Source organism: Vipera ursinii (genome assembly GCF_947247035.1).
Source record: "Vipera ursinii genome assembly, contig: scaffold_193, whole genome shotgun sequence".
Taxonomy (NCBI): domain Eukaryota; kingdom Metazoa; phylum Chordata; class Lepidosauria; order Squamata; family Viperidae; genus Vipera; species Vipera ursinii.
In genome coordinates, this window is record NW_028148303.1 from 10,047 (window position 1) to 22,500 (window position 12,454).

General features: G+C 53.5%; 1 protein-coding gene across 1 annotated transcript in view; it reads left to right on the forward strand.

Annotated features, from left to right (window-relative positions):
- The first annotated feature begins 1,746 nt into the window (after positions 1 to 1,746).
- Positions 1,747 to 12,454, forward strand: part of BPNT2 (3'(2'), 5'-bisphosphate nucleotidase 2) — a 21,453-nt gene continuing 10,745 nt past the window's right edge. The window contains exon 1 of the mRNA XM_083380197.1: positions 1,747 to 2,507. Coding sequence (XP_083236323.1) covers positions 2,145 to 2,507 — 363 coding nt within the window. The 5' untranslated portion in view covers positions 1,747 to 2,144. The remainder of the gene's footprint in view (positions 2,508 to 12,454) is intronic.

A 12,454-nucleotide genomic window follows, 5' to 3' on the forward strand; every position in this document is an offset into this window, starting at 1 on the left:
GTTGCGTCATGACGTTCGTGCGCGCGCCGGAAGTACGGCCTTGAGTCGCGTCATGGTACCTCGATGAGGAAGAAAAAAAAAAAAGCAAAGAAACTTGGCTATCTCAAAGGTCCTTAGAAGGACCGGAAGGTGCGTCATGAAGTCCCTGCGTGCGCCGGAAACGCGGCCCTGACGCGCGTCAGCGCTATGGGAAAAAAAAGAGAAAAAGTAACGAAGCTTGGCTATGTCAAAAGGCCCGTTGAAGGAGGACCGGACGTTGCGTCATGAGATCCCTGCGCACTCCGGAAGTGCGGTCTTGAGGCGCGTCAGGGCGCCTGCGGTGAAGGAAAAAAAAAAAGAAACGAAGGTTGGCTTCCTAAAAGACCTGGTAAAAAAAGACCGGAAGTTGCGTCACGTCGTCTCAGCGGGTTCCGGCGCATGCCGGAAGTGCGGCCCTTAGGCGCGTTACGGCTCCTGCGCTGAAGGGGAAAGGAAAAAAAAAGAAAAACGAAGCTTGGCTACTTGAAAGGCCCGTGTAATGAGGAACGGAAATTGCGTCCCGAGATCCCTAGGCGCTCCGGAAGTGCGGCCCTGAGTCGCGTCACGGCTCCTGCGCTGAAGGGAAAAGAAAAAAAAAAGAAAAAGCAACCAAGCTTGGCTACCCGAAAGGCCCGCTGAAGAAGGACCGGAAGTTGCGTCATGAGATCTCTCCCCGTCGCCGGAAGTGCAATCCTGAAGCGCCTCAGGGCCCCGCTGTGAGGGGAGGGGGGGAAGGAAAAGTAAAAACAAAGAAACGAAACTTGGCTACCTGAAAGGCCGGCTGAAGAAAGGCCGGAAGTGACGTCACGTTGCGCCGGAAGTGCGGCCCTGAGGCGCGTCACGTCTCCTGCGCTGAAGGGGACAGAAAAAAAAAGCAACCAAGAATAGGTACCGGAAAGGCCCGCTGAAGGACCGGAAGTTGCGTTATGAGATCTCTCCCCGTCGCCGGAAGTGCAATCCTGAAGCGCGTCAGGGCCCCGCTGTGAGGGGAGGGGGGGGGAAAAAGGAAAGTTAAAAAAAAAAAAGAAACGAAACTCGGCTACCTGAAAGGCCCGCTGAAGAAAGACCGGAAGTGGCGTCACGTTGCACCGGAAGTGAGGCCCTGTGGCGCGTCACTAATCCTGCGCTGAAGGGGAAAGAAAAAAAAAGAAGAAAAAGCAACGAAGCTTGGGTACCTGAAAGGCCCGCTGAAGAAAGGCCGGAAGTGGCGTCACGTCGCGCCGGAATTGAGGCCCTGAGGCGCGTCACGGCTCCTGCGTTGAAGGGGAAAGAAAAAAAAAAGAAAAAGCAACCAAGCTTGGCTACCCGAAAGGCCCGCTGAAGAAGGACCGGAAGTTGCGTCATGAGATCTCTCCCCGTCGCTGGAAGTGCAATCCTGAAGCGCCTCAGGGCCCCGCTGTGAGGGGAGGGGGGGAAGGAAAAGTAAAAAAAAAAAGAAACGAAACTTGGCTACCTGAAAGGCCGGCTGAAGAAAGGCCGGAAGTGACGTCACGTTGCGCCGGAAGTGCGGCCCTGAGGCGCGTCACGTCTCCTGCGCTGAAAGGGACAGAAAAAAAAAGCAACCAAGCATAGCTACCGGAAAGGCCCGCTGAAGAACGACCGGAAGTTGCGTTATGAGATCTCTCCCCGTCGCCGGAAGTGCAATGCTGAAGCGCCTCAGGGCCCCGCTGTGAGGGGAGGGGGGGAAAGGAAAAGTTTTAAAAAAAAGAAACGAAACTTGACTACCAGAAAGGTCGGAAGTGGCGTCACGTCGCGCCGGAAGTGAGGCCCTGAGGCGCGTCACGCCTCCTGCGCTGAAGGGGAAAGAAAAAAAAAAGAAAAAGCAACGATGCTTGGCTACCTGAAAGGCCCGCTGAAGAAAGACAGGAAGTTGCGTCATGAGATCTCTCCCCGTCTCCGGAAGTGCAATCCTGAAGCGCCTCAGGGCCCCGCTGTGAGGGGAGGGGGGGAAAAAAAGTTAAAAAAAAAAGAAACCAAACTTGGCTACCTGAAAGGCCCGCTGAAGAAAGGCCGGAAGTGGCGTCAGGTTGCGCCGGAAGTGAGGCCCTGAGGCGCGTCATGGCTCCGCGCTGAGGGTGAGGGGAAAAAAAAGAAGAAGCTTTGCCCTGGCCGGGCCTGGTCGGCCAATGGCGCCCATGGGGATCCGCCTTTCCCCTCTCGGGGTGGCCGTCTTTTGCCTGCTGGGCCTGGGCGTCCTCTACCACCTCTACTCGGGCTTCCTGGCCGGCCGCTTCGCCGCCTTCCTGCTGGGCGGGCCTCCCGGCGGGCCTCCCGGCGGCTTGGTCGACCTGAGGGAGCTGCTGGCGGCCTCGGTGGCGGCGGCGGTCCGAGGCGGGCTGGAGGTGCGTCGGGTCCGCGAAGGCAACGCCCTCCACGCCCGGGCCAAGGGCAAGACCCGCGAGGGAGCCGAGGAGAAGATGACCAGCGGCGACCTGCTCTCCAACCGGCAGATGTATTTCCTGCTCAAGGCCGCCTTCCCCGCCGTCCAGGTGCGAGGAGGGGAGGGGCGACGAGGACTCCAAAGCCCATCGGGCTCCGGGTCTGGGGAGGAGGGAGGGAAGGAAGGAAGCGCCAGCCTCTCCCCTTGGCCTTCCTGGGGGGGTGGGAGGGGTGTCAAACGCCCTCCCTGCAGAGCAGGCTTTGCCAGAGGGATGGCAGGGGAAGGGTGGGGGAGGACTCGGGCTCCCAGAATCCCCCCCCAGCCAGCCTGCCTGGAAAGGGGAGGACTCCAAATCCCAGAGGTCCCAGCTAGCGGGAAATTATTCGGACAGGACTCCAAATCCCAGAGGTCCCAGCCCTGCATGTCTTAAGAGGGGAGGACGCCAAATCCCAGAGTTCCCAGCCACCATGCCTCAAGAGGGGAGGACTCCAAGTGCCAGAATCCCCCCAGCCAGCCTGCCTTAAGAGGGGAGGACTCCAAATCCCAGAGTTCCCAGCTAGCGGGAAATGAATAGGGGAGGACTCCAAATCCCAGAGGTCCCGGCCACATGCTTTAAGAGGGGAGGACTCCAACTGCCAGAATCCCCCCCGCCAGCCTGCCTTAAGAGGGGAGGACTCCAAATCCCAGAGTTCCCAGCCACCATGCCTCAAGAGGGGAGGACTCCAACTGCCAGAATCCCCCCAGCCAGCCTGCCTTAAGAGGGGAGGACTCCAAATCCCAGAGTTCCCAGCTAGCGGGAAATGAATAGGGGAGGACTCCAAATCCCAGAGGTCCCGGCCACATGCTTTAAGAGGGGAGGACTTCAACTGCCAGAATCCCCCCAGCCAGCCTGCCTTAAGAGGGGAGGACTCCAAATCCCAGAGTTCCCAGCCACCATGCCTCAAGAGGGGAGGACTCCAACTGCCAGAATCCCCCCCACCAGCCTGCCTTAAGAGGGGAGGACTCCAAATCCCAGAGTTCCCAGCCACCATCCCTCAAGAGGGGAGGACTCCAACTGCCAGAATCCCCCCCACCAGCCTGCCTTAAGAGGGGAGGACTCCAAATCCCAGAGTTCCCAGCCACCATCCCTCAAGAGGGGAGGACTCCAACTGCCAGAATCCCCCCAGCCAGCCTGCCTTAAGAGGGGAGGACTCCAAATCCCAGAGTTCCCAGCCACCATGCCTCAAGAGGGGAGGACTCCAACTGCCAGAATCCCCCCGCCAGCCTGCCTTAAGAGGGGAGGACTCCAAATCCCAGAGTTCCCAGCCACCATGCCTCAAGAGGGGAGGACTCCAACTGCCAGAATCCCCCCAGCCAGCCTGCCTTAAGAGGGGAGGGCTCCAAATCCCAGAGTTCCCAGCTAGCGGGAAATTAATAGCGGAGGACTCCAAATCTCAGAGGTCCCAGCCACATGCCTCAAGAGGGGAGGACTCCAACTGCCAGAGTTCCCAGCCTTGCATGCCTTAAGACGGGAGGACTTCCACTCCCAGAATCTCCCCCAGCCAGCCTGCCTGGAAAGGGGAGGACTCCAAATCCCAGAGGTCCCAGCTAGCGGGAAATTATTCGGACAGGACTCCAAATCCCAGAGGTCCCAGCCCTGCATGTCTTAAGAGGGGAGGACGCCAAATCCCAGAGTTCCCAGCCACCATGCCTCAAGAGGGGAGGACTCCAAGTGCCAGAATCCCCCCAGCCAGCCTGCCTTAAGAGGGGAGGACTCCAAATCCCAGAGTTCCCAGCTAGCGGGAAATGAATAGGGGAGGACTCCAAATCGCAGAGGTCCCGGCCACATGCCTCAAGAGGGGAGGACTCCAACTGCCAGAATCCCCCCAGCCAGCCTGCCTTAAGAGGGGAGGACTCCAAATCCCAGAATTCCCAGCCACCATGCCTCAAGAGGGGAGGACTCCAACTGCCAGAATCCCCCCAGCCAGCCTGCCTTAAGAGGGGAGGACTCCAAATCCCAGAGTTCCCAGCTAGCGGGAAATGAATAGGGGAGGACTCCAAATCCCAGAGGTCCCGGCCACATGCTTTAAGAGGGGAGGACTCCAACTGCCAGAATCCCCCCCGCCAGCCTGCCTTAAGAGGGGAGGACTCCAAATCCCAGAGTTCCCAGCCACCATGCCTCAAGAGGGGAGGACTCCAACTGCCAGAATCCCCCCAGCCAGCCTGCCTTAAGAGGGGAGGACTCCAAATCCCAGAGTTCCCAGCTAGCGGGAAATGAATAGGGGAGGACTCCAAATCCCAGAGGTCCCGGCCACATGCTTTAAGAGGGGAGGACTTCAACTGCCAGAATCCCCCCAGCCAGCCTGCCTTAAGAGGGGAGGACTCCAAATCCCAGAGTTCCCAGCCACCATGCCTCAAGAGGGGAGGACTCCAACTGCCAGAATCCCCCCCACCAGCCTGCCTTAAGAGGGGAGGACTCCAAATCCCAGAGTTCCCAGCCACCATCCCTCAAGAGGGGAGGACTCCAACTGCCAGAATCCCCCCCACCAGCCTGCCTTAAGAGGGGAGGACTCCAAATCCCAGAGTTCCCAGCCACCATCCCTCAAGAGGGGAGGACTCCAACTGCCAGAATCCCCCCAGCCAGCCTGCCTTAAGAGGGGAGGACTCCAAATCCCAGAGTTCCCAGCCACCATGCCTCAAGAGGGGAGGACTCCAACTGCCAGAATCCCCCCGCCAGCCTGCCTTAAGAGGGGAGGACTCCAAATCCCAGAGTTCCCAGCCACCATGCCTCAAGAGGGGAGGACTCCAACTGCCAGAATCCCCCCAGCCAGCCTGCCTTAAGAGGGGAGGGCTCCAAATCCCAGAGTTCCCAGCTAGCGGGAAATTAATAGCGGAGGACTCCAAATCTCAGAGGTCCCAGCCACATGCCTCAAGAGGGGAGGACTCCAACTGCCAGAGTTCCCAGCCTTGCATGCCTTAAGACGGGAGGACTTCCACTCCCAGAATCTCCCCCAGCCAGCCTGCCTGGAAAGGGGAGGACTCCAAATCCCAGAGGTCCCAGCTAGCGGGAAATTATTCGGACAGGACTCCAAATCCCAGAGGTCCCAGCCCTGCATGTCTTAAGAGGGGAGGACGCCAAATCCCAGAGTTCCCAGCCACCATGCCTCAAGAGGGGAGGACTCCAAGTGCCAGAATCCCCCCAGCCAGCCTGCCTTAAGAGGGGAGGACTCCAAATCCCAGAGTTCCCAGCTAGCGGGAAATGAATAGGGGAGGACTCCAAATCGCAGAGGTCCCGGCCACATGCCTCAAGAGGGGAGGACTCCAACTGCCAGAATCCCCCCAGCCAGCCTGCCTTAAGAGGGGAGGACTCCAAATCCCAGAATTCCCAGCCACCATGCCTCAAGAGGGGAGGACTCCAACTGCCAGAATCCCCCCAGCCAGCCTGCCTTAAGAGGGGAGGACTCCAAATCCCAGAGTTCCCAGCTAGCGGGAAATGAATAGGGGAGGACTCCAAATCCCAGAGGTCCCGGCCACATGCTTTAAGAGGGGAGGACTCCAACTGCCAGAATCCCCCCAGCCAGCCTGCCTTAAGAGGGGAGGACTCCAAATCCCAGACTTCCCAGCTAGCGGGAAATGAATAGCGGAGGACTCCAAATCTCAGAGGTCCCAGCCACATGCCTCAAGAGGGGAGGACTCCAACTGCCAGAGTTCCCAGCCTTGCATGCCTTAAGACAGGAGGACTTCCACTCCCAGAATCTCCCCCAGCCAGCCTGCCTGGAAAGGGGAGGACTCCAAATCCCAGAGGTCCCAGCTAGCGGGAAATTATTCGGACAGGACTCCAAATCCCAGAGGTCCCAGCCCTGCATGTCTTAAGAGGGGAGGACGCCAAATCCCAGAGTTCCCAGCCACCATGCCTCAAGAGGGGAGGACTCCAAGTGCCAGAATCCCCCCAGCCAGCCTGCCTTAAGAGGGGAGGACTCCAAATCCCAGAGTTCCCAGCTAGCGGGAAATGAATAGGGGAGGACTCCAAATCGCAGAGGTCCCGGCCACATGCCTCAAGAGGGGAGGACTCCAACTGCCAGAATCCCCCCAGCCAGCCTGCCTTAAGAGGGGAGGACTCCAAATCCCAGAATTCCCAGCCACCATGCCTCAAGAGGGGAGGACTCCAACTGCCAGAATCCCCCCAGCCAGCCTGCCTTAAGAGGGGAGGACTCCAAATCCCAGACTTCCCAGCTAGCGGGAAATGAATAGCGGAGGACTCCAAATCCCAGAGGTCCCAGCCACATGCTTTAAGAGGGGAGGACTCCAACTGCCAGAGTTCCCAGCCTTGCATGCCTTAAGACGGGAGGACTTCCACTCCCAGAATCTCCCCCAGCCAGCGTGCCTTAAGAGGGGAGGACTCCAAATCCCAGAGTTCCCAGCCCTGCATGACTCAAGAGGGGAGGACTCCAAATCTCAGAGTTCCCAGCTACCGGGAAATTAATAGGGGAGGACTCCAAATCCCAGAGTTCCCAGCCACATTCTTTAAGAGGGGAAGACTCCAACTACCAGAATCTCCCCAGCCAGCCTGCCTTAAGAGGGTAGGACTCCAAATCCCAGACTTCCCAGCTAGCGGGAAATGAATAGCGGAGGACTCCAAATCCCAGAGGTCCCAGCCACATGCTTTAAGAGGGGAGGACTCCAACTGCCAGAGTTCCCAGCCTTGCATGCCTTAAGACGGGAGGACTTCCACTCCCAGAATCTCCCCCAGCCAGCGTGCCTTAAGAGGGGAGGACTCCAAATCCCAGAGTTCCCAGCCCTGCATGACTCAAGAGGGGAGGACTCCAAATCTCAGAGTTCCCAGCTACCGGGAAATTAATAGGGGAGGACTCCAAATCCCAGAGTTCCCAGCCACATTCTTTAAGAGGGGAAGACTCCAACTACCAGAATCTCCCCAGCCAGCCTGCCTTAAGAGTTCCCATCACTCCCAGCCAGCCCTTCGTGCAAGGAGAAGCTGGGCGGACTTCGACCGCCAGGCTTCCCAGCCAGCCATCTCTGCAAGGCGATGTTGGGGTGGACTACGCCTCCCAGGCTTCCCAGCCAGACCTTCACGCAAGGGGAAGCCGGGTGGGCTTCGACTCCCAGAATTCCCCCCCTTCCAGCCTGCTTGGAGAGGGCTGAACTTCAACTCCCATCCTTCCCAGTCAACCCTCCGTGCCAGGGGATGCGGGGTGGACTACGACTCCCAGGCTTCCCAGCCAGCCCTGGATGAAAGGGGAAGCCGTCTGAGCTTCAATTCCCAGATATCCCAGCCAGTCGCGCCTGGATCGGGAAGCTAAGGCTTAAGGCTTCCACTCCCAGGATTGTCTAGAAGAAAAACCCAGGTGGACGTCAACTCCCATCATTCCCAGCCAGCCCTGGATGCAAGGGGCATCCGAGTGGAGCCGGACTCCCTGGGATGCAAGTTAATTTTCAACCCGGGCCATGGTGGTTTCCATTGTTTGCAAAGGGTGGCAACTGCTCTGGCAGATGGTTTAGCCGGGTAATTGGAAAATTACTATTTGTAGTAAGAATACCTGTGGCGAAATTCTAGTAAATATTATACCAGGCGGTTGTATAAATAAATGTAACTGGGAGCGGGCTGAGCTTACGTATGCTTACTACGTGTAAGTAAGCGAATTAACTTTTCCACGTCAAACCATCGACGTAACAACGCAAGGGGGGGATTTGTTTGGGGACTCAAAAGCACGGACAGGGAAGACGATTTGGCGAAGAAGGCGAGCCAGAATAAGACTGAAGAAAATGCGTGAGACTTAACATAAATATGCTCAAATAGATCAGAGGTGTACTTTGAATACCAGACGCTGTCGCGAGGTGAGATAAAAGGAAGCTTTGGTCCTTTATAACGTAGAAGTATAAATATTAATAGTTCGGTTTTGGGAGACGATCAAGGTCCTAATCGATTTCCCCCCCCCCATCCCAGTTTTTAATTTCCCCTTCACGTTTCACTTTTAACCCTTCTTGGCGTTTAAGAGTTTCCAAGTTTCAAGTCGTCAAAGTTCCCCTTTGTCACAATTCATCCCAAAGGCTAATTATTCAGACTACAAATCTTGGATATGTTACTATTTCTCACCGCCTTACGCTGACTAAATCGATAAGAGCGTAGAACGTTCTTATTTTCGGCTCATTTCCAAACGTCTTCCGTTTAGGAAGCCAAGTTTCTCGTCTCGCGACATCCAACGTCCAGTTTTCCTCTTAACGCCTCTTTTATTCTCACGTTTGAGCCGGTGCGGTTTTTAATTCCGTCAGCCGAGCGAAAAGACGTTTCTTTGAACGTTTTATCAATCTAATTTTAGCTGATCTGTATATCTTAAATTAGCTCGACGTTCGGCGGCGAGCGTTCAGAAAGGCGTACGCACGCGTGTTTCTTCCCCTGTGTGTCTAAAAGGCTCCAAGCGTGTTAGTGGTGCGTTTCTTCAATCGGCGGCATCCGGTTTGCAAATTGCCCTCGTCGTCGAAGCGACAAAGGGCCCCGAAACCTGAAGCAGAAAATAAAACAATTGTTAATACCCAGAATGGATTCTTCCAAAAGAAAGACAAAAATTCCAATTTCCTGCTGCAGAATTGTCCGTTATCAAACGCAAAAGCTCGTCCTCGACTCACAACGGTGTGTTTTCGTGCGCCCGCGCGTGTGTGAAGCTGGCGGGGTTCATGCAGGCTTCTCCCAACGGCTGGTTAACGAACCGGAACGGTTAATGTCCTTTTTGATTTTTTTTTTCTTTTCACTTTTCACTGGTTAATTGATCCTTTTAACGGTGGCTGGTGTTTTAACGGTTCAAATTGTCCTTAAAAATTTGAAAGGACATTAACCGCCCCGGTCTCCTGCTTGAGCATGGGGTTGGACTAGATGACCTCCCAGGTCCCTTCCAACCTTGTTATTCTGTGATTCTGTAAGGGTCTCCTGCCTGAGCAGCGGGTTGGACTAGATGACCTCCGAGGTGCCTTCCAACTCTCATTCTGTGATTCTGTAAGAATCTCCTGCCGGAGCAGGGGCTTACATTAGATGACCTCCAAGGTCCCTCCCAACCTTGTTATTCTGTGATTCCGTAAGGGTCTGCTGCCTGAGCAGGCGGTTGGACTAGATGACCTCCCAGGTCCCTCCCAACCTTGTTATTCTGTGATTCCGTAAGGGTCTGCTGCCTGAGCAGGCGGTTGGACTAGATGACCTCCCAGGTCCCTCCCAACCTTGTTATTCTGTGATTCCGTAAGGGTCTGCTGCCTGAGCAGGGGGTTGGACTAGATGACCTCCGAGGTCCCTTCCAACCTTGTTATCCTGTGATTCCGTAAGGGTCCCCTGCCTGAGCAGCGGGTTTTGACTAGAGTTTTCATCCATTCAGCCCATATGTCCAAACCATCTCAATATAATTTTAGTTTAGTTTAATAAAACGTATCAAATAGAATAAAAAGATAAGTAAATAAACGTACTTCTTTTATACTGGTTGCTTCGTGTTTTATTCAGTTCATATTCATCACATCTTCAGTCTCTTGCTTGAAATCAGACACATTTTAAGGACGCACACCTTCCGTAAGCAAACCACTTTGTCATTTTAATATTTCTCCGGTTATATACCATTTACAGAGGCCACCTTACAAATACTTCCATATTTTCACCGCATGCGTTATTTCCCTTTCATCAATTTTCTTGGACAGTAACATTTACAGTCTTCATTTCCGTTCCATTCATCAACGTGTCACTGTGTTCCTCGTATAAAATGTCTAAAATACTCCTTTCCGTAATTTCCTTGCTTCGGTTTCTTGCCAAATAATTTAATCGCTTTTATTTTTAATTCAATTTGCTTGGCTGAAGGCTTTTCGTTTTGCCCTCTTCCGAATAAATGTTGCTTTTCATCGCAATCGCTATGCGTTTTCGTGGTCTTTTTTTAAAATCTTAAACCATTTCTGGTAATTTCTTTCTGTAAATAGATTTTCCCCTCTCTAGACATTAAACAATACCTTTTTTTAAAATCTTAAACCATTTCTTTTTGTAAATAGATTTTCCCCTCTCTAGACATTAAACAAGACCTTTCTCTCACCTCCATGTTTTTACGGCAATCATCCTGTTATATGTATTTTTTTCCTTCAGCCACTGCCCCTTTGATTTGATTATTCCACAACGTATGTATTCTTTTTCATATTTCTCATACTTCATCTGCTCCTGTAGCATTCTGTAAAAAATAAAATAAAAATCTTTTCATTCAATTCCAGGTAGTTTCCACCTATTTTCTCGGCGTCTACTTTTCATTGATTCTGTTGGGAGATTAACTTATCATCTAATACTTTCTCTTTTTTTGCTAGCAGGTTACTTTCATTCTACGTAGTTTTGTCCCCCCTCCTTTTTTTTAATATGTCCCCTCTTGACACTACCAAAATATGATCTTTGCCATGTACAAAATCTCTCCTGTTTCTCTCGACTTTTTCTCATGAATATCATGTTTTTAGATTTATACTTGTTCCTCTGCCACATGTACATATTAGATGTAAGTCTGACTTATGTCCCTTCCAACTCTCATTCTGTGATTCTGTAAAGAGTCTCCTGCCTGAGCAGGGGGTTGGACTAGATGACCTCCGAGGTCCCTTCCAACCCTTGTTATTCTGTGAGGGTCTCCTGCTTGAGCAGGGGGTTGGACAAGATGACCTCCGAGGTCCCTTCCAACCCTTGTTATTCTGTGATTCTGTAAGTGTCTCCTGCCTGAGCAGGGGGTTGGACTAGATGACCTCCGAGGTCCTTTCCAACTCTGTTCTTCTCTGAGGGTCTCCTGCTTGAGCAGGGGCTTGGACTAGAGGACCTCCGAGGTCCCTCCCAACTCTGTTATTCTGTTAAGTTCTCCTGCTTGAGCAGGGGGTTGGACTAGAGGACCTCCGAGGTCCCTCCCAACTCTGTTATTCTGTTAGGTTCTCCTGCTTGAGCAGGGGGTTGGACTAGAGGACCTCCGACGTCCCTCCCAACTCTGTTCTTCTGTGAGGGTCTCCTGCCTGAGCAGGGGGTTGGACTAGATGACCTCCAAAGTCCCTCCCAACCCTTGTTATTGTACAGTCCTGTGAGGGTCTCCATTACGAGCAAGGGGGCTAGACTAAATGACCTCCGAGGTCTCTTTCCACTCTCGTGCTCTGATTCTGTCAGGGTCTCCGGCTTGGCCAGGGGGGCTGGACTAGGTGACCTCCAGGGTCCCTTCCAGCCGTCTTCTGCTTTTTGGTGACCTGGCCGGCGAGGAAACGTCGTCGTAAAATGGGGGGGTGAGCACGGCAAGGCTGCCTTCACCGAGGTTTCGCTTAGCGAACGTAAATGTTGGGGGCTGAGCGCTGGTCGTTAACTGGAGGACCCCCCGGCAAGCTCACATTGAGGGCGGGTTCTCGCTTCACGTCGAGGCGCTTAACGCCAGGAGCCCGTCAGCCACAAGCAGGCCCCGGGTGCAAACGGGCGAAAGCTGGGTGAGGCAAGCGAAAAGCAGAAGTTGCGCCATTGTGGTAGCTTGTCGCAATTTCCCCCCACACCCCCCCCAACGACAAGCAACAGCTGGCCAAGCCGTAGATAAGATAGATAGATGAGAGAGAGGGAGAGAGAGATGATAGATAGACAGATTGGATGGATGGATGGATGGATGGATGGATGGGTGGATAGATGGATTGATGGGTATATTAGATTGATAGATAGATAGATAGATAGATAGATAGATAGATAGATAGATAGATAGATAGATAGATAGATAGATGGATGGATGGATGGATGGATGGATGGATGGATGGATGGATGGATAGATAGATAGATAGATAGATAGATAGATAGATAGATAGATAGATGAGAGGGGGAGAGAGATGATAGATAGATTGGATGGGTGGATAGATGGATTGATGGGTATATTAGATAGATGGATAGCGATAGATAGACAGATGATAGATAGATAGATAGATAGATAGATAGATAGATAGATAGATAGATGAGAGGGGGAGAGAGATGATAGATAGATTGGATGGGTGGGTGGATAGATGGATTGATGGGTATATTAGATAGATGGATAGCGATAGATACAGATGGTAGAT